Consider the following 22,764-nt stretch of genomic DNA (forward strand, 5'->3'; position numbering starts at 1 on the left):
GTATTGAATGAAAACACTTAGGATTCTACAATTTACTAGGCTAACCATTTTTTTGGACAGAAAAATGAATGAGAGAGCTAGAATTGCAATTATCTAGCATTTTAAGCAACTTTTTACTATGGGCCTTTTCAAAATGAGTGATATAAGATTGAAACATAGTAGCAAAATTAATACATATATAAAATATAAAAAAATTGGCATGCAAATTGCTAGAATAAAATAATGTGAAGATTTATTCTAATTGTGATCATTATCATTATGAATTGGTCCACTATTTTTACACAAATTCTAGTTGGAAATCAATTTAGAATCACAATTCTTAGACCTATCGACTTAATATTATTTCAAGCGTTGTCTTTATCTAAACATTGTTTTAAGAAGAGATTCCTTATAGAGTTACAACAAGCTTAGAGTAGTAAAATGCTAAATATTAGCTTTGAAGAACTCATAGGGGAAGCTTTAAAGGTTATGGACCTTCTCATTAGACATTTACATAAGCATAAAATAATAAGATCATAAAATTTAAGTGGAGAATCACAATAAACTTGAGTCGACAAATTGAGATTAGAGAAAATACTTATGTGTTGTTTTAAAGCTTTAAAGTACTTCATAAGATTCTCTTGGGTTTAAAAATATTAGCTTACAATGATAGCCTTGAAAGGCCTTATAAATCCTAGAGAGGGACATGCGTTGTTAATGATCAAATTGGATAGCCTTAAGTTGTTCTCTCGCCTACTTTCAGAAAAAGTAATTGAACATTTTCTTTAGTGACTTTATCACCAACTTCAACGTAGTGAATATGAGATTCAATTTATGCACTTTTAGTGTGGTGGTATTTACTAAATTTATGCTTATTATTGAACCTAAAAACCAAGGTCTAATATTGGATGTCAAAGAGGTTATTTTCTAGTTGAATGAAAACCCTTACAAACTTTTTACTAATATTGCCATCGACCTATTTTTGGTTATTTTCCACTAGCTAGTACTGCAATATTGCACAAAGGTGGAAATAGAAGTAAACATGTCATTTGAACATTCGATCTTCCTAAAATTGAGTAATAGATGTGGTTGAATGTTCTAAAATCACCAAATTAATTAGATATAGCTCTCTTGTAAGAAATAAGTGTCATATTTAGATAGAATCGGGCTTAAAACTTATGGATATATTTTTTTAACCAAAATAATAAAATGGGTCTATAATAAGTTATTTGTATTCCTTGTCATTCATTCAGACAAATACTCATGCTCATGCTCTTTAATAGACTTCTTGAAAAAATGGCGAGAATAGGTTGTAAACTCAAAACCTTATGTTTCACTTGAATCATTAGTAAGATATACATATCTCTTCTCTTTAATAGACTTGTTGAAATTGACGAGAATGGGGTTTTAACTTAAAAACTTCACGATATATTGTGCTTAATATATAATATTTAAGATATGATTGCTTTTAGGGGAGAGGTTAGAAAATAACTTTTAGAGGTAGGTTGAAGGAGGAGGGTTTCAATCATTTTGAGGTGTTAGAGGATATGGCCTTGGTAGAAGGAATTCCTATGCATCTTTGGACTGGGGCTATAGGTTTGTGTATGGATGTGGAGCAGGAGAAAGGGAATGTCCCAGACATCTTGTGGGAGGATGGGAGGCAGGTTCCCGAGGGGCCTTCTAGTGGTATTGTCCCTTTGGCACCAAATTTTTCTATGGATGTAGTTGATGATACCATTTTGGCTGACTTGGCTAAGGAGGTTTTGAGTTTTAGGAAAGGCTCATGTGCCCTTCCTCATGGGGGCTTCCTTTAGTGAACCTGGGTTATAGCACGTGCATTCATGGGATAGTAAAGAATCCCCCTAATTTTTAAAAATATTACTCTAAAATCCTTTTTTGTCACCCCCTCCCAATAAACAACCCGAATTTAAACCCCCCTATTTTCACCAAATATTGTATTTTTTCATAGCCTAAATTAAAAACCCCCTATTTTCACCAGATAGACAACATATTGTTAAAGAATTTTGGGATATTAAAACCCCCAATATGAATGCACATGATATAATATTGCCTAACTAGTGAAGTCCCCATGCCCTTCCTGTGTTAAGGCTACATCATAAGCCCCTTAAAAAGGTGCTACCAGAGAAATGTTCTAAGGCTAGCAGTAAGAAAGACCAAGGAAAAGTTAAATTAGCTAGGGAAATGTTGGTGGAATCGGGGTTAGTGAAGCCCATTGAGTCTCATCTCTCCCAACCTCTTCAATGATTGTCTTCTCATGGAATGTTAGGGGTCTGAATAACATCCCTCAACAAAAGGCTATTGATGATTTAATTAAGGCTCATTCTTTAAATATTCTTTGCACCCAGGAAACTAAATTTCCTGTGTATGGCTTGTTGTACGATGCACTAGGTATTTGGGGGTTTAGTTAGTGTCAGTGCATTGGAGCTTTTGGTAGTTTAGGAGTACTAGCTTGTTTTTGGAACCCAAGGAAGGTTTTTCTGCTATGGTGGATGTCTAGCCATTCTTCTATCTCTCTAGCGGCTTCCTCTTTGGATTTTGGTGAAACTTTTTTGTTGACTAATGTTTATGCTCTGACTGATCTCCCTGGTAAGTCAGCTCTTTAGTCTCATATAAGGTATGTGTGGTCCCTTGTTCCTTTCCTCCCTTGGATTCTTGCTGGTGATTTTAATTCTATATTGAGTTTGAAAGAAAAAAGAGGGGGAATTGCAAGGTTGGATCCATATTCTGCTCTTCTTCAATGGCATATAGAGATGCTTACTTTATTTGATGTAAAACCTTCTAATGGCATCTTTATTTGAAATAATAGAAGGTGTGGTGAGGATGCTACTCACGAGCGGCTAGCCAGATTTCTTGTTTCTTGTTTTTGGATTAGGGATAGGTGGAATACCCGCTCTAAGATTCTTGATTGGCAGGGGTCAGATCACTAGCTCATTAAATTTTCAGCTACCATATTATGTGGTCCCAAGCACCCTTCATTTAAGTTTCAACTTATGTTGCTTTGAGATTCATTACTTCATAAGTTGATATGACATTAGTGGATGCAGGGTAGCCTGGCCTATGACACTGCTATGTATTCTTTTATTAAGAAATTAAATATAAACTCAAATGGTGGAATAGACAGTTCTTTGGTAATGTCCAAGCTAACAAGAGGAAATCTCAAGCCTATTTGGATGCCATTACTCGCCAAATTAGAGACAATGGTTTAACATGGGATTTGCATAGAGATGAGTCTCAATCTATGAAAGATCTTGAGGAATGGGATCTTCGAGAGGAATTTTTTTGGAAACAAAAAGGTCGGATAGATTGGCTGTAGAAAGGGGACAAGAATACAACTTTATTTCACAATTCTATCAAAGCTCATTGACAAGTTTGTTTTATCTCCTCCTTGGTTAACTTAGTTGGCATCCAATTGACATCTTTGGGTGAGATGTCTCATGAGACTACTCGGTTTTATTCAGCTTTGTTTTCTAAAGATTCTACTCATGTTGATGTTGAAGAAAATCAAATTTTGGACTGTATTCCTTCTTTGGTCTCCAATAAGATGAGTGAAACTCTCCTTCGGCCTATCTCTTTGTTTGAACTTGAGGAAGCCAGTAAAGGCTTAAGAAGACTTTAAAAGAAGCCATTGAAGGCTTGAAGACTTTGAAGGAAGCCATTAAAGGCTTGATTTGATGGGTTTTAAGTTCACCTTTGGTTTAGAAATGTGCAAACCATTAAAGGGTGATTAGGCTAATGATAGGGGGTTTAGAAATGACTAGGAGGAGGGTTAACTTGCAACTTTAGGAATTTAAATAATATTTTATTTAAATGTGAGAGAAGGGATAAGGGGTTAAGATGAATTAATTAAACAAATATGTCTTATTTATTTAATTAATAGTTTGAATTAAGTGGATAGAATTGGGTGTCTACAATAACTAATCTAACAAACATCTATGGCTCATAAGAGAGGATCTCAGTAATAGAAACCTCCATCTAATTCTAGATTGTCATAATACAATAGTTGAACCATTAGTGTTTTAAATCAACCTATTTTGATAATTAACTTGTTTGTTCACTTGTTATCCACCAATTTAAAAATTTGATGTTCAAGAATATATCCATGATATGAATACAATGAAGATTAAATAGAGGATAAATCAGAATTCCATTTTTCAATTAAGCAATGAATCAATATGCATTAATTGTTTCATATGTAAACACATCAAAAAATATTATATACTTAGTTAATTGAAAACTATTGTTTAATAGTGTCAATGCACCACTTGATATATTTTAGTGTCCAAATGTTTAATAAAATTGTACCATGCATTAATTAAAATAATTCTTAAAACATAAAAAAAGTCTACTACTATTGTTTTAATTGAACTTATATAAAAGAACATATATCCTTTTAAACTTGCAAACCATTTAAATATTGAAAGGGGAAAGAGGCAATTCCTAATATCAATCTAAAATAATCTAATGAAATTCATACATAAATACAATTAATCTAGATTTAAAATAAACAAAAATAAATTTAATCATAATTAATTAAAAATAATTACAAATCAAAATAAATAAAAACTCTATATTTAAGTCGATGGGCTTTTAGTGGGAGAAACCCACCTACAAAGTGCAAGACATATCGGCGGTTGCTGGAAGGTCTTGCCGCCGGCGTTTTCCCTCCCATGCTGATGTGTCCACTGCCCGGTGTTTTACCCCACGTGGTGACGTGTGCCTGCGTTTTCGTTAGCTGTCCACTTTTGGTCGTGTCCGTGTGTGCGCTCTGTTTTTGAAGCGACACTGTCTTTAATGATTTCGTCCCCGAGGCTGTGCATGAATATCGATGTTCTTTATGGCCACTTGCAACCCTAAAATCTAATTTGTTTTGTTGTTGTCGGCAATATTTGGCTTTGCAAATTTTCACATAACGTTGTATATAGTCGTCAAGTTAGGTTTTCTTCTGGTTGTGACTATTTTATTGGGCTTCTTTGTGAGCTTCACGTCGTGAATGGTTTGAATTTGCAAGGTAACTTTTGCTTTTATTTAAATTTATTTTTGTTTTGTAATGTATTTTTTTATACTCTGCTTATTTTCCCCCTTCGTGTGCTTGCAGGGTTGTTACTTTGTTTATGTTATTTAATTGTTTGTGGGCGTGACTACTTTCAGTCTGCAAGGCATTTTCACATAACGTTAGATATAGTTGTCGAGTTAGGTTTTCTTCTGGCTCATTGTGTTTTGTTGGGCTTGTTTTTGAGCTTCACGTCGTGCATGGTTTTACCTTGCAAGGTAAGTGCTTATTTTATTTTAAAGTTTTTACAATTTGCAATTCATTATTTTATGGTGTGCTTATTTTTTCTCGTGTTGTGCTTGCAGGGTTGGTACTTTGTTTATGTTATTTAATTGTTTGTAGACGTGACTACTTTCAAAGTATGTGTCATTGTGTTGTAGGGTAAAACACTTTTTTAGCAGGTTAATATTGAGTTGGGTTTGAGCAATGGTTTACGAAACACTTTCGGTTTGTGTACATTTTTTTGTAGATTAAAAGGGTTTTAGTTGGGTTTTGTAGTTTGCAGATATTTATTGATTTAATTTTTAATCACCATCAATAGTCCAATACAATATTTCTTACTTCGTTTTAATGTTTTCGTCCCCGATGATGTGCACGAATGTGGACTGTTTTGTTGGGCTTGTTTCTGAGGTTCTCATCATGAATGGTTTTACTTTGCTAGGTACCTGTTTAGTTTATTTTTAAGTTTTCAAAATTCGTAATGCATTATTTGATAGCGTCCTTATTTTTGGCCGTGGTGTGCTTGCAGGGTTGTTACTTTGGTTATGTTGTTTAATTGTTTGTGGACGTGATTACTTTCAGTCTGCAACATATTTGTTCACTTTGACAGGTATTTAGGTTTTGAGCATTCTGTTTCCGATTAAATTATGGTCTAGGTTAAAAGAATTTTAGTTTGGTTTTGGATTTTGCAAATATTTTTATTGATTTAAGCTTTAATCACCATCAATAGTTTAAGGCTCTATTTCAAACACGATATTTCTTAATTTAGTTTAATGTTTTTGTTTCCAACCATCTGCACTAATGTCGACGTTCTTTATGGCCACTTGGAACCTAAAATGTAATTTGTTTTGTTGTTCTCGAGAATATTTTGTTGTGAAAATTTTCACGGAATGTTCACTGTTGATTTTGAAGTTTTAAAAATTTATAGTGCATTATTTTATAGTGTGCTTATTTTTTTCACGTGGTGTACTTGCAGGGTTGTTACTTTGTTTATGTTATTTAACTGTTTGTGGACTTGACTACGTACATGTATGCATAGGTATGTATTCATGTATATAAATACACACATGAACACACACACACACACACACACACACACATATGCATGTATATATATACACATGACACCTGTTCACTTTGACAGGTACTATATGTACATATATGTATACACATGTATGTATAGGCATGTATACATTTATATAAATACACACACACACACACACACACACACACACACACACACACACACACACATATATATATATATACAGATGTACGTATGTATAATATCCTTGAGGAGATCTAATTTTCCTTTCTAACACTTCCCTATTGTGGGATGGAGAAGTGTTGTATACGGTAAAATGCACAAAATAAATCTTTCGTAATCTTAATATGAGAAATATCTTAAAGAGAAGGAAGATACTAAGAGACTTACTCCTCAAAGAGCAATAGGCAAGTTCAGAGAAATGTATGCCCTTAATTATGTAGGGCTTAGAGCCTAATGAAACATAAAGGATTCCCTAATTTTTTCTGTGCATTTAAGGTAAAGGGATCTTAATTGGAGATTCATAGTATAGAATGTACTTGTGAGGCAATTTCTAGGTGAAATCAAATCTTCATGGAGTCTCTGTGAGACAGAAATTTCACCAGCTAAATTTTATCCCATTGGAAGAGAAACATTTTTCTCTATCTTAACAACCAACACAAATCTGCCCTCTTACTGCTATTTCCATGGTACACACTGTTGTTTTGAGCAAATTGTAAACAGCTAAAAAGACAAAAAATCAAATTTGGTAATAAACAGACTTCTTATCCCATGGGAACCAATGCCCAAGGGCATATACAACTCATGGAATAGCTACTGTTTGTCTTGACTTTCAAATCTAATTAAGTTCAAAATAATAATAATGACATTAGTCTGATTTAGCGAATCATAATGAATTTCAGTTCCTTTAGTCGAACCCTACCATGTTTTCACATTTTCCCAATGTACTACAATGGTAATGGTGATTAATATAGAAGCTTCACTATATATAAAAGATTCTTGCCAAAACAAGAAAAATGAACTTGATTAAATGGGTATGAAAATGAGACGGGAAAATCTAACTAACCTTATTTTCGTTAAGCCGATCAATTCCAGCTACTGGATCCATGTTTAGAAAGGTCAATGCCTAGGAGTTTTGTAGATCACATATAAGAAACCAAGACAATGTACATTTATATTGCAAAAAGACCTAAAGCCAATGAGTCATTGCATCCCCAAACTTTGATATTCATGGCAAAGCAACAAGAATGAACAAAATGGAACTGGTATGAACAAAATGGAGCAGATAAGTTTATTCAAATACATTCCACATTTCCCAACACATTCCTCATTTGATGTTGATACCTTCCCATGTCAAATGATCCCATCACTCCTAACCCATAACTGTAAATAATGTTTGCCTTAGAAACCTATCTCTTGAGCACTCAACATGGTGATATTTCGTGTTCTTCTACTCCTCTTATTGGTTGCAGTTTTTGTTTATCTAAACAATTGTGTTGTGTCCCATTTTTATTTTCACGTCTTCTTTCTTTGGTTCCACATTCTATTCTCATCTCCCTCCAAACAATCAAACAAATTCTACAACCAATCATACCTAGGTACAATTGAAAATATTTACTTCTATGATTATAGATTGTCTGTTGATAGAGTATGACTTTGGAAACTTAATTTTATTGTGAAAGCATTGTTGGAAAGGTCTAATTCTCGCTTTTTTGGAACCATATTTAATAAGTAACATTTAGTTTGCCTTTGCACAATGTTGTTTTGTTTTAGATGTTTTGAATTGTTAATCACACTTGTGGTTCAATTGAAATATCATAATGTTCTTTATGTGACTATGTTGTAACAATCTCTGCAATGACTTGCTTTCGAAAGTTTGTTTGTCAATGCTTTTAGTTTGCAAGGTAAGTGATTATTTTTACAGATTTTTTTACTTTTTAAACATTTTGAATATCAATACTTTCACTCTTCAAGGTAAATGATCTTTGTTTGGCTTTTAATTTCTTGGTGTTTGTCATTTATTGTAGAGAACTTTGGTTATAATTTTCCCTCGGCCTGAATATATATGTAGTGTTGATATATGTATATGTACATATAGACATGTACAAATATATACATATATATATGTATATATGTATATTTATATATATACATGTATGTATAGGCATGTATACATCTATATATATACACACGTGTATGCATATATATATGCATGTATATATACACATGTACGTGTTAGGTCCCGGAGACAACTGAGAGGGGGGGTGAATCAGTTGTCTGATAAATTCAAACCAAAAATAACTTAACCAACTTAAGGCTTAATACCGGTAAACCAGTCTAATATGTCGGTAGACAGTTTTAACAGTTAATTGCAATACCGGTAAGGATTAATGTATGAAACAAAAAGACAAAGTCATCCACAACACATAACACCAATATTTGTATGTGGAAACTCTGTAAGGGGAAAAACCACGGTGGGAAACCTTACCCACAATCAGATGATACTACTGCAGATAGTAAGTGTATACAAATGGGGTTTGCACATGCAGAAAGGCCAAGCGCCTAGAGCTCACTGCTCAATCACAAAATGGGAGTCACACTGACTACAGTTGGATGGTTAAATCCAATAAGAATGTACTGCTCAAAATAGCATCTTCATATGCTGGATTCAGTACCGATGTAGTTCTGATTGTCTTCTCAAAAACCCTCTTTCAATCTTCAAATGATGTCTGTGTGTATAGCTCTTCTTATTCTCGCATATACCTTCACACAATCCTTTTTCACACTCCACATCCGATCTTACAAATAAGATTTTGCATTTATACCATAACCTAGGACCAATTTTAGTAGGTTGGCTCTACAAGATATTACAATAAAATTAATTTACATATCAATTAATACCTAACGCAATAACCAATTCAATATGTCGTCTTAATGCATTTACAACAATAATAAGTCATCTCCATAGCGTGCCATGCTGATCTGGAAAAGATAAACTTGTTGGTGTAACCTGGACCTATTTGCCGGTAACAGCAAATATGCAAATGCTAATATACCAATAAACAAAACTCTAAGACAAAGTGTCCACACGATGTCTTTGACATAACCAAGTGTTTTCCATATCATTCCAAGTGTCGGTGATCATTATATCTTGTCGGTGTACCAGATACCGGTGACTGTGCATAAGTCACTTGCTTGCTGGTGAATGTTGTTGATACTCCAAAATGCCTGAGTTGATAAGTGTTTAGTAGGTGTTGACATCAATGACAAAACCATACCAAAATACCAACAATACATATATATATATGTGTGTGTGTGTGTGTGTGTGTGTGTATGTGTGTTTTAATAACTCCATTCTGAAGTCTGTAGCATTTATTAAGCCGATAGGCTTTTAGTGGGAGAAACTCGCCTGCAAAGTGCAAGACATTCTGTCGACCACCAGAATGTCTTGTAGCCGACGTTTTCCCTCTTGTGGTGATGTGTCCACTACCCAGCATTTTAGCCTGCATGGTGACGTGTCCCTGCATTTTCCTCAACTATCCGCTTCCCATCTCGTCCATGCGTGCGCTCTATTTTCAAAGTGACGTTGTCTTTAATGTTTTCGTCCCCGAGGGTGTGCACGAATGTTGACGTTCTTTATGCGTACACCTATATGTATATAAGTATTTTAATAAGTCCATTCTAAAGTCTGTAGCATTTATATATAGAAGTGTGGATTGCAGTCTGAAAGTAGTCATGTCCACAAATAGTTAAACAACATAAACAAAGTAAGAACCCTGCAAGGATAAACAAATTTTTAGAGTGCCAATATATATATATATACACACACACACATGATGTACATATATATATAATTGTTTTTCTTAGAATGCTTTGTAGTGCTGATATATGTATATGTACATACACACATGTACGCATATATATATATATATATATATATATATATATATATATATATATATATATATATATATATATATATATATATATATATATATATGTATATATACACATGTGCATATGTATATAAATAGGGTTTTATCAAATCTTTGTTTTAATAACTCCATTCTAAAGTGTGTAGGATTTATTGATACAAGTCTGCGTTGTAGTCTGAAAGTAGTCACGTCCACAAATAGTTAAATAACATAAACAAAGTATATATATAATTCTTTTTCTTAGAATGCTTTGTAGTGTTGATATATGTATATGTACACACACACACACACACACACATATACATGTATGTATAGGCATGTATACGTGTATATAAATACACACATGTATGCATATATATATATGCATGTATGTGTATATACACATGTGCATATATATATATATATATAGTTTTATCAAATATCTGTTTTAATAACTCCATTCTAAAGTGTGTAGGATTTATTGATACAAGTCTGCATTGTAGTCTGAAAGTAGTCACATCCACAAATAGTTAAATAACATAAACAAAGTAGCAAGCCTGCAAGGATAAAGAAATTTTTAGAGTGCCAACACATCTACATATATATATATATATATATATATATATACATATATATGTGTATATATACATATATATATATATGTATATATATGTATATATATACACATATATATGTATATATACATACATATGTATATACATACATATATATGTGCATATATATACACATGATATATATATATATATATATATATATATATATATATATATCTTACAGAATAAAAGCCTTCATGTGCACACAACAGCAATCACATAAATACCATTGTAAATTAAAAGCAATGCAATACAAACGTTAGTAAACAATTACCTTGCAGAGTAAAATACTTACAACAACAACAACAAAACAGTTACCTTGCAGTGAGAAGCTTAGAAACCCCATCAAGAAAACACTCACAGGCAAAAGAAAACCTAACTCGACAACTAAATCCAATGTTACAAGAAAATTTACAGAGCAAAATACTTACAACAACAACAAAACAAATTACATTTTATAGTTTCAAGCGCCCATAACACACTATAAAACAATGCATTACAAATTAAAAAAAATTAAAATAAATACTTACCTTGTAGAGTAAAATCATTCATGGCTAGAAGCTCACAAACAAGCCCAACAAAACACTAACAGGCAGAATAAAACCTAGCTCAACAACTACATCCAACATTATGTGAAAATTTGCAGACCAAAATATTTTCGAGAGCAACAAAACAAATTACATTTTACTGTTCGAAGCGGCCATAAAGAACATCAACATTCATGCACACCGTTAGGGACGAAAACATTAAAGCAAATTAAGAAATATCGTAGTTGAAATAGAACCTTAAACTATTGATACTGGTTAAAACTTAAATCAATGAATATCTCCAAACTGCAACACCCAACTAAAACCCTTTTAACCTACAACAGAATGCACACAAACCGAAAGTGTTTCATAAAGCATTGCTTAAAACCCAATTCAATATTAATCTATAAACTCAAAAAAATGCAACTCGATAAATTTCACTTTTTCATGGTTAACCTTGGTTGATACTATTGATGAATACTATAGGTTATTGCCTGATATTTAAAGGATGTCATTAACTGCTTGTTATAAGATTCTAAATTTTCCTCTACTTTGTAAAGTTCTTTGTCATTTTACGTAGGAAACCCCTTAAGGTTTATATAATCTTATTATGAAAATCCTTGTGATTTCTCTAATAATTCACTATCTTCTTTATTTTTGCTCCATGTTATCTAAGATCTATTTTTTTTCAAAAAATGTCTTCCTTGACGACTATCATTGTTCACTTTCTATTGTCATGTAAACCTCGTCACATATAAGTACCTACACGTTTATCAAGTCTAAGGATACATTATATGAAATTCTCATTATTAGGCCATGACTCCTTGCATTTGTTTTAATCCTACCATGATTATCCCTGTGATTTCTCCCTATTAAACTATCACATGGAGTCTTGCTCAACATTCACATATATATCTTGAGGATTTATACATGAAAAGGACACTTCTCGGTATATTTTCCCAAGCTTGACAATGACAAGGATTGATAGCAGGATTCTGCATCTCACACAGGAAAACATTAAACACAATGTTGCTTCACAAAATGTTTGCTCAGACTCACACAAATCAGATAACTGACTTTGTGCACATGAAGGCATTTAATCTCCAAGATAAATAACCACTAACAAATGTTCCACATTTACAACATTAATATATTGCAATTGATGTGTATAATTTTGATTTTGTGACCAGCTTATTATATAAGATAGATGCATTCTTTCCTTTACTAATTATAAATTCTCATTTTTGAAATGGTGTTGTCTTCAATGTTTTCCTCCCCAACCAAATGCACAAGTGTATTTGATTTCGTTATTGTATTCATTTCACAGACCCTTCGAACTGTAAAACTGAATACTTACCTTGCAAAGTGAAAGCATTCATGCCCATACTTAAATATATATCCATGTATATATATATAGATATAGATGTATATATATCAGATGTATATGTATACGTGCATGTACATCTATATAGACATGTATACCTGTATATATACACATGGATATATATATACACATACTCTAAAATAAATCAAACTAAGCACTTGTCTTGCAGAGTGAAAGCATTGCCTACATGTAAATTCGTTCTTAAATTTATATATCCAAAAAAAAAGTAATCACATCTCAAAGTTGGCTCATTAGTCATTTTACAAAGCTTAAAGTATTCAACTAATTATTACAAGTTTTTATAATCAGTCAATACTAAATTCGTTAAGATTTACAAAAAAAAAAATGATATACTTAAAGATATGTTGTATTATTCTTCTATGTTCACTTTTTTTAGTAATGAATTTCGATTTTGTCATTCCAATAGAAAATAACCACACTAACACAATCAAATTTCAACAATGGATAGAAGATTAAAAGAAACAAAGGACATCAACAATGTCATTGAAAGAATGTTGCAAGAAAGCAACAAGTTAAAGAGCAACCTCAGAAAGATAATTCAGCACTACGAACATAAATCACCAAACCAAACAACAATGAACCTCTCTACATTTTGTAGTGTTGTAACAACCATACATAGTATTGAATTAGCGCCTTTACCAATACCAAGTACTGAACAATTAACTGATCCAACGATTATTTTCACATTGGGAGACATAGTATTTAAATGGACTGATAACGAGCTTGGATGGGTTGCTTGGGTTGATCCTGTGTTTTTGTAATTATTGAATCTTTGAAAAGTTACATTCATTTTTTTATTAACATTCAAAACAAACAGATGCATCTTATATTTGGAATGATCTTTGATGAGATGAACTCATATTTTGTTAACATGCTCTCAAATATGTAAATCATAAAGTGATACTTTATGTTTTTTAAGCTTATCAGCATATGACCAATTATCATTTTGAATACATGTTTCAATCACATTATGATCAATTCGTTACCATTTGAAACAAAATTTAAACTCTAACAGCGTTACTCTATGCTCAATTAATTTTGTTGTGCTTGTGCATATATACCTTTGATCATCTTAAATCATGTTGTGATCGTATTCTGATATAAGAACTACAATTCATCATGTTTATAATTTACTTTTAATTGTCAAAAGGTATGTATGTACAATGGCATCTTCAACAGCCACCTCTGAATCGATAGAGCACTCCACAATTGATAGTTTGGTAAGCTAAATTATCAAAGCTTTTCAAAATAGAAAGCTTTTATGCTCTTTTTTTTTACAATACATCTCTCTTTTCCATACCAACCTTTTCATTACCACATGCATCCTTTTTTCATAGCATAGTGCAAAAGTAGATGAATACTCTATAGATAACATAGCTTGATCGCATACTTTAATAACACAAGCTTTACATTAACAAGTAAGCAAATATATGACTTGCTTAATGTTAAAATTAAATCCTCTATATTCATATTATTTTTTGTAGGCAAAAACCCAAGAGTATGCCCCTACCCCTTTTGCAATTCAATCTATCAATGCTGGGGATGACCTTCCTTCAACATTGCTACAAGTTTTGTCATTTCAGAAAATGCAAAACAACACAGATGATACTGAAAGACATAAATTAGTGTTATCTGATGGCACATACATGCAGTTGGCAGTCTTGCCTTCTAAATATGATACTCTGATAGATTCAGATATTCTAAAAATAGGCACAATAGTCCAGTTATCGAGTTATACATGCCGATACATATGGAACACAAGGTAGGAAACAAACTATGGTTATTAAATACAATATGTTTCATCTCTTTTTAATTTTGTTTAAGTATAATTAACAGTAATTTAAAAAGAAGTCTGTTGTTTTCACAGGACTATTGTAATACTTAGTCTGGAAGTGAAACAAAGTGATTGCCCATTCTTTGGTAAACCAGTATACTTGTTCAAAGAACAACAACCAGAAATAATGTTTGAGGATAGACCATCAACATCTAAATGATCTCTTCAGTTTGCCATTGAATTGCCATCCCCACAAACAACAACTTTTGAAAATATAAGCCCTATCTAAACTTTGAATCCATACTAGAATAAATGGACAATCAAAGGGAGAGTTACTCATAAACGCCCTATTAAGACATATAGCACAGCCACAAAAAATGGCCATGTGTTTAGCTTTGACATTGTTGACTGTGAGAGCTGTGAAATTAGAGTCACATGCTTTGATGAAATAGCTCAGTTACACTCTAACCGTGTGGACGAAGGTTCACATTATATTATCTCAAAGGGATCCATTAAGGAGGCAAATGCGAGGTACAACAAACTAAATAGTCATTTAGAAATCATCTTGTTTGATGCATCCAGACTAAAATGTTGTAGCAACAAAGAACAAGCAGATCAACAACGTCCTCTTTTCACGCCCATTAGTGAATTGTTTCATCTAACAAATAACACGTTGGTTGACATAATTGGCCTTGTTTTATACGTTGGAGATATCATTCCAATACACAGGAATGATGGCAGTCAAATATTGAAACGTGTTGTGAAAATTAATGATCTATCTAGTTCAACAATTGACATCAACCTATGGGGTCCAATGGCAGAACAAAAAGGCCTAGAATTGAAAAATATGTTAACCAATGATAGTGTGGTTATCCTTGCTTTGTGTAATGCTCATGTTGGCTATTTCAATGGGAAGTTTATAAACATAATAGCTGCAACCACATTACATATCAACCCAACTTTTCCAGAAGCAGAACCTCTAACATTAAGAGGAAAGGAGCCTTTGCTTATTGTACCCTTTATTGCAGAAACTATCCACATAGATGGGAAATATACTAGAATGACTATTTCTTCAATCTGTGAGAGGATGAGTATCAAACCAGAAACAATTTAGACTACTTTGCTAGTTGTTCTACGTTTTGTAAACGTAATTGACCAAAATTTCTATTACGCACCTTGTCCACTAATAGTCAATGGAAGGCCTTGCAAAAAAAAATGTACACAGCAAGTTGATGATTCTTGGTTCTTCCCTATATGTGAAATGACTATGCAAGACTGTAATTATAGTTACCTCTTGCTAGTAAAGTTACAAGATGCCACAGGTACTCTATGGGCCACTGCATTTGATGAGGGTGGCATTCACTTGCTACACAAAACTGCAAAAGAGCTTTGTGCACTACAAAATGATGCAACAACAACAGAAACACCTTGCTCAATGATCAAGAGACTATTGTCACATCACTATTCATTCACACTACTGGTTTCCACTAACACGTATAATTCAGAATCAAAGATGAAAGTCACAGTCAATAAAGTCTCTCCTGTTGACTTCAAAGCTAAGTGTCATGCACTACTTGCAAAAATTGGCTGCCTAAGTAATGAGGCTTAGAGTTATAATGCATCTTTCCTGATTATTAAACTTTCAATTTACAATACAATTATTACATTAGATAATTTACATATTTAATAGTTTTACATATACAAACAATTACCTTTTACGAACACATGGTTGCTTCTATAAATATCTATATGTACATTTCTTACATCTATCTCTTATCTCTTTGAAAGTTTTTCCTCCTGACATAAGTTATTTTCACTCATATTCATTACTTTTAAATGTACTGAACTCTATCTTATTTGCAGAAAATTTATACATATATGCACATATATCTTTTTTTTTTATAATATCTATTTTGTATAACTATACAACACCATAATTATTCATAGTTATAGAATTATGTAGATATACAAGTATACTTATATATGTACATATCTATATATAAGTATTCATAGTTATAGTCTTTTTGATATATACATGTGTAGTTATATATGTGCATATGTTCATATACAGAACTTTGAATTTTTAAATGATACATGTGTATATGTATACATACATTTGTATGTATCAGAAATTACTATATTTGTGCATACCTATATTAGAATCATGCTTTTAAAAACAACAAGCAACTAACAACAACAAAGAATTATACATATATACACTCATATATATATATATATATATATATATATATATATATATATATATATATATATATATATATATTCATAGTCTTAGTTTTTTTGATATATACATGTGTAGTTATATATGTGCATATGTTTGTATACAACACTTCGAATATTTAATTCATATTTATATATACATTTGTATATGTATACATACATCTGTATGTATCAAAAATTACTATATCTATGCATACCTATATTACAATGATGCTTTTGAAAAACCAAGTTACTAACAACAACAAGTGTACGCAGAAGAACACTACAAAGTCAATTTATGACTTTGCAAAACCCATACATTTCAAGTAAAGTCATTTACATGCATATAAATATGTGTACATATAAGTTGAGTAAATGAGAGAAACAAAACAACAAAACAAGTCACCACACATACAAATAAACATCACAAAACCACTTTACATACAGAACAAATCCTCTAAAATCACATAACCATAGATGAAGCAATTTTCAATTCTCATACATTCTTAATAAATACTTCAAAGTTAACTATCGTCAATTATGAAAATTCTGACATACCTCTACTCTATTTGAAATATTACATATCTATCCAGCCTTGCACTCAAGAAATTGATGCTATCAAATTGAAGAGAAGCCAGACCAATAGAACTTACTATGAAAATAACAGAGCCAATATCTCCAAGAAACGACAATTGAGACGTCATGCACTACACAGACCTGGCAATAACTCAGGAAAGTTATTACAAATAGAAAACAATGATCTTGAGAAAATTAATGTCAATCAAACATATTCTACTGCTCCTAAACTTGCTCTAAAGACTCCTTCATTTCAAAATACATTGTCTAATTTCCGCAAAAGGATTGATATGTTGGAGGTCATAGATCCATGTTCTGTTTGTAAAGAAATGTATGTGGGCATGACTATTAAAAAAGTCAATCACATACTTATGTGCATGAGATGTTATGGTGAAAAAGGCCTCCACTGTTTCTCATTATCAAACAATATGGACCCAGGTGAGCAACCTTCTGTTTTAAAGTCTCTCTCTCAAGTAGAAGAAATGCTCATATCAAGAATTGCCCATGTTTTACAAGTAACGCATGCAAGGGGAGGCCAATATAAATATTTTGGCCATACAATAAACTTCCCACAAGATATTTCTGAAATTGCAATAACATTACCTCGTCATATTAAGCAATTAGAAATTCTTATTGTCCATAGAACCAATTTGCAAGGATTAACTTATGACTGTTACGTGAATAGATTTCACATCATGAATGCATTGGCTTACAAAATGAAACATGATCAATACTACAAGGATTTAGTCATTGATCTAGATGCAGTGCATCTATTGCCAGAACAAACCACTGACATTACAGAGCTACTGCATTCAGTGCATTCACTACAAGAAGATGGCGTTCAAGATACTTCTAGTCTGCCAAATATTAACAATGAAGAACAAATAGGGGAGAATACTTCCTCATTTATCCCACAACTACCATCATCAATACCTAAACTTGATGCCATAAAAAAAATCCTCCATCTAGATAATAGCAACAACACCGTTGTTCCTTGGGCACAAATCAGTACATCGCCTATCAATGAGTACAATATAGAGGGCCTCCTTTCCATGGCATTCCCAACACTTTTCCCTTCTGGAATGGCTTTACCACTACAACAAAGAATAAGACATGTACATTTACATGAATATGCTTTCCACCTGATCAAATATTATGATCAAAGATTTGGGCAACATGTTTTCTTTATATATTATATCTACAATCTTATGATGAGACATCGATCCCAACAATCAATTGTTGTGTTCATTAAGACTAATCTAGAAGATAGTCTTCCACGCAATCTTCACGGCCTAAAGAATACTTACAAAATACACCCTCAAGTGAATTACCAAATCATATCATGCGATATGCAGCCTCGTTGCATGGTACACGAGCATTTTGGAGCAAATCTCGGAGTGACCTTACATCAATGATAGAACAGTTAGGTGTACCTACACTATTCTTTACCTTAAGCTCAGCTGATACAAAATGGCCAGACTTGCATAAGTTGTTGTAAAAAACAAAGTCAACTACTGTACCCAACAACAGAAGACAATTTATTGAAAATTTAGTCAATAATCCACACATTACAACTTTATACTTGCACTTAAGATTTCAAATCTTTCGTGATGAAGTCATTGTCAAAGAACTGAAAACCATTGACCACTGGTACAAATATGAATGGAAACATCGAGGATCTGCACATATACATGGCTTTCTTTGGTTACTAGAAGCACCAAATGTTGATAACCTTGATTGGTCAGATCATGCAAGTATCCAATCAGTTAAACACTTCTTTGACCAGTACATCACAACATGGAATCCACGTCTTGAAGAAGCTTGCTTGAACAGGCAATATATGCCCGCAATTTTAGATCCATGTCTTGCAGATACAAAGATCATATCTAGGTCTGATCCTTGCACTGATTATACTGAGTTGGTCAATGTTGTTGAACGGCATACAAAGTGTTCAGAGTATACCTGCTTGAGGAAAAAAAACTCAACCCTTTAATGTCGATACAAAGCTCCTTGGCCTGAACAACATGAATCCTCATTGATATTAGACCACAACAATAACCCATCATACAAACTAGCAAGGAATGACAATCGTCTAAATGTACACAACCCAACAATGCTCGCCATATGGAGGCCTAATGTTGACTGTCAACCTGTCTGCTCCAAAAAAGCAGTTCTACAATATATCTCAAAGTACGCATCAAAACTAAACATAAGTCAAAAATTTATATTGATATCATGAAATGCATAGTTGAATCAACAAATTCAGACGATACAATTCTCTTAGCATACCAAAGACTGCTGATGGGAATTGTTGCTGATAGGGACATTAGCGCACAAGAAACTTGTCACATGTTGCTTAAACTCCCATTGATATCTTGCACATGCCAATTTGTAACACTCAATGTTGGCAAAAGAATCTTCCAACGCATATCTAATTGTGATGAAGGATCTCAAACCTCAATATCTTACATCTCAAACTACATGAAACGACCATCAGAATTTGCAAACCTGACTCTGCTTCGTTCAGCCTAGCTATATACATACTTTGACCAGCGTAAATCATGTAAATGGATGAAAAGAAAGCTACCAGCAATTGTAAATGTCTACCCACAACACAAATCTTTACCTTTAGAAGAGGATAGTAGTTTTGAAAGTTTCTGTTTGAGTGAATTGCTTCTTTACAAACCATTTCGAATCATTCCTCTACATATAGGGAACTCAGCTGAAGAAATTATAATAAATTGGAAACATCTTCAAAGTACAAATTACATCTGCTGGCATGTAAATGGTTTTGAAGAACACATTACAACAGAAAATGGTGAAGAGCTACAACCAGAAGACATTCAACAATCTACTCATGAAGATTTGTACGAATGGGAGTTCTTATCATAAATGGGAGCATCAAACAACTTTGACATTGTTGCTCTTCAAATGCTTGGCAGACGTGATTTTGATCTACACTTTGATTGGATTGCTTCTATACCTAATGAAGCACTCCATTCAAAAGCATCTCAATTTATTTTAACAAAGAAAAGCCAAGCACCCCACAACCTTGCCAACCCGCATTTAAATGCACCTACTAACTATGAGCTTGCAAGAAACCAAATTATTGCACTTGATATCATTAAAACTCATGCTGAACAGAACTTGCATTCTTCACCATTACGATTAATCATTCAAGGCACAACAGGCACTGGAAAATCATTTCTTATTGACTACATACGCAAACAGTTAAATTCAAATTCAAAACATGCACAATACCCTTTTCTTGTACTAGCACCAACAGGTGTTTTCGCATATAATATCCAAGCAACCACAATCCATGCTACCCTCTGTATACCCATTCAAGAATACAAACCCTTAACAGACCATTCCCTATTAATGTTTCAAGAGAAATGCAAACATTTATGTTACATTTTAATAGATGAAATGAGCTTTCTTGGCCCTTAATTAGTCATTAATATTGATAAAAGATTGCGAGAAACTTTTCCCAGTAGACAACATGAATCATTTGCAGCTATCTTAGTCATTCTGATTGGTGATCTTGCACAACTTCCCCCAGTTATGGATAGGCCATTATACACATCTCACTCAACGACACTGGCTCTATGGCACACATTTAATACTGTTGTGACCTTGGATATTCCATTTCGTCAACAAGGCACAAGTTCTTCACAGATAAGTTTCCGTGAAATGTTGCTTAATAGCCACAACACAACACCATTACAAACAGACTGGGAATCCCTCCAATTGCGGTCAACCCATGCTTTGACACTTGATCAGAATAACGACTTCAGCCAACAGAAGCATTTGTTTGCAACAAATGCAGCTTCAAGTGCACACAACATAAAAATGTCAACATAATTGCACTCACCCATTGCATGTTCAACATCAATCATTGCCCATCAAAGAGATAAGCAGGCACACCAAGAAGAACAACTACCATTTGAAATTCTTCTTTCTATAGACCAGGAAATTATGCTTATTGTAAATTTATGGATAGAAGCTGGCCTTGTAAATGGTGCTTTGGGTCAAATCAAACAAATTGTCTATGATGCAGCTTCCAAACCACCTGATTTGCCAAAATATGTGGTCATTATTTTCAAACATTATACTAGGCCTTCATGGGATCCACAAAATGAAAAACATGTGCCTATTCCACCAATTACTAGAGGAAACCACACACAAATTCCACTAGCAATGGCATGGGGCATTACTATTCACAAATCATAGGGGCTAACATTAGACTTTTCCATAGTTGACATCGGCAAAATAGAGAAACAAGGCCTAACATTCACAACACTTTCAAGAATAAAAGCAATTGAACACCTACGTATACAACCAGCCTTCACCTACCAAAGGTACTCACGATTGAAAGGTGCAACATCAACAATTCTACGAAAGACCAAGGAAGCTACTTTGTTGGAGCTTTCGCACAAAACAGAAGAAACATACCTACAGAACAAACACAATCAAGTATGCACATCACATCTTCATTATGTTTTCACGTATTGTATATCTTCTATTCAATGTATCAACCCAAAACAATATTTGTACTTTTCAGGATCAACAACACAACTAACGTCTATGAAATTGAAGAGCCCTTTTACATGTCCCAACTTTGCAACAAAAGGTACACATCTAACACCCACTTCCTGTTCAACTATTTGTTGCTTTCAACAATTTTTTCCCCTCCTATTTGTCAAAATTACTTTCTCATAAATTGTTATTTATCACAGGTTCCAAATGCAACCCAACAAAGAAAGTTGTAAAATATATGAATATAACAATTACAAATATTAGCCACTTGTTCAATGCATTTAATATCCACTAATGATGTTCTAATATAGGGTTCTTATTTTGTTTATGTTTTTTAACTGTTTGTGGACGTGACCACTTTCAGTCTGCAAGACACCTCTTCCCTTTCACAGGTATTATGGCTAGTGAAGGTTAGCTTTCGATAAAGAAGAACATCCAATACACCAAGCTCATTCATTTTAAGGTATGTAAACCTTACCCACTTGTTCAATACATTTAATATCCAGTACTAATGTTCTAATACATATTATTTGCAACACTCTTTAGATTTTATGTGGTGTACTTCCAGGCTTCTTGCTTTGTTTATGTTCTTTAACTGTTTGTAGATTTGACCACTTTCAATCTGCAAGGCACCTGTTCACTTTTACACGTATAATGGTTTCTGATGGTATTTGTTCATTGTATCTCTCTTTACAATTGGTAAGTATTATACTATTTATCATTATCTACCTTTTCTCATTAACATTCTTTTACACCTTCAAGTTCTTTTGATTGAATAATTGAGCTTTCAGTAAAGAATAGCATCGAATGCAGCATAGCATCGAATGCAGCAAGGTCATTACTTTCACGGTGTGTAAACCTTACTCACTTGTTCAATATAT

General features: G+C 33.1%; 1 protein-coding gene across 1 annotated transcript; it reads left to right on the top strand.

The window, feature by feature from the left end:
* Positions 1-1,526: 1,526 nt before the first annotated feature.
* LOC131068976 (replication protein A 70 kDa DNA-binding subunit C-like) lies at positions 1,527-15,662 on the top strand. Its single transcript, XM_059208574.1, has 4 exons — positions 1,527-1,739; positions 14,259-14,536; positions 14,642-14,702; positions 14,856-15,662. The coding sequence occupies exons 1-4, from the start codon at positions 1,527-1,529 to the stop codon at positions 15,660-15,662; spliced, it is 1,359 nt and encodes a 452-aa protein (XP_059064557.1).
* Positions 15,663-22,764: the final 7,102 nt, after the last annotated feature.

Source organism: Cryptomeria japonica, chromosome 7, assembly GCF_030272615.1.
Source record: "Cryptomeria japonica chromosome 7, Sugi_1.0, whole genome shotgun sequence".
Lineage (NCBI taxonomy): Eukaryota > Viridiplantae > Streptophyta > Pinopsida > Cupressales > Cupressaceae > Cryptomeria > Cryptomeria japonica.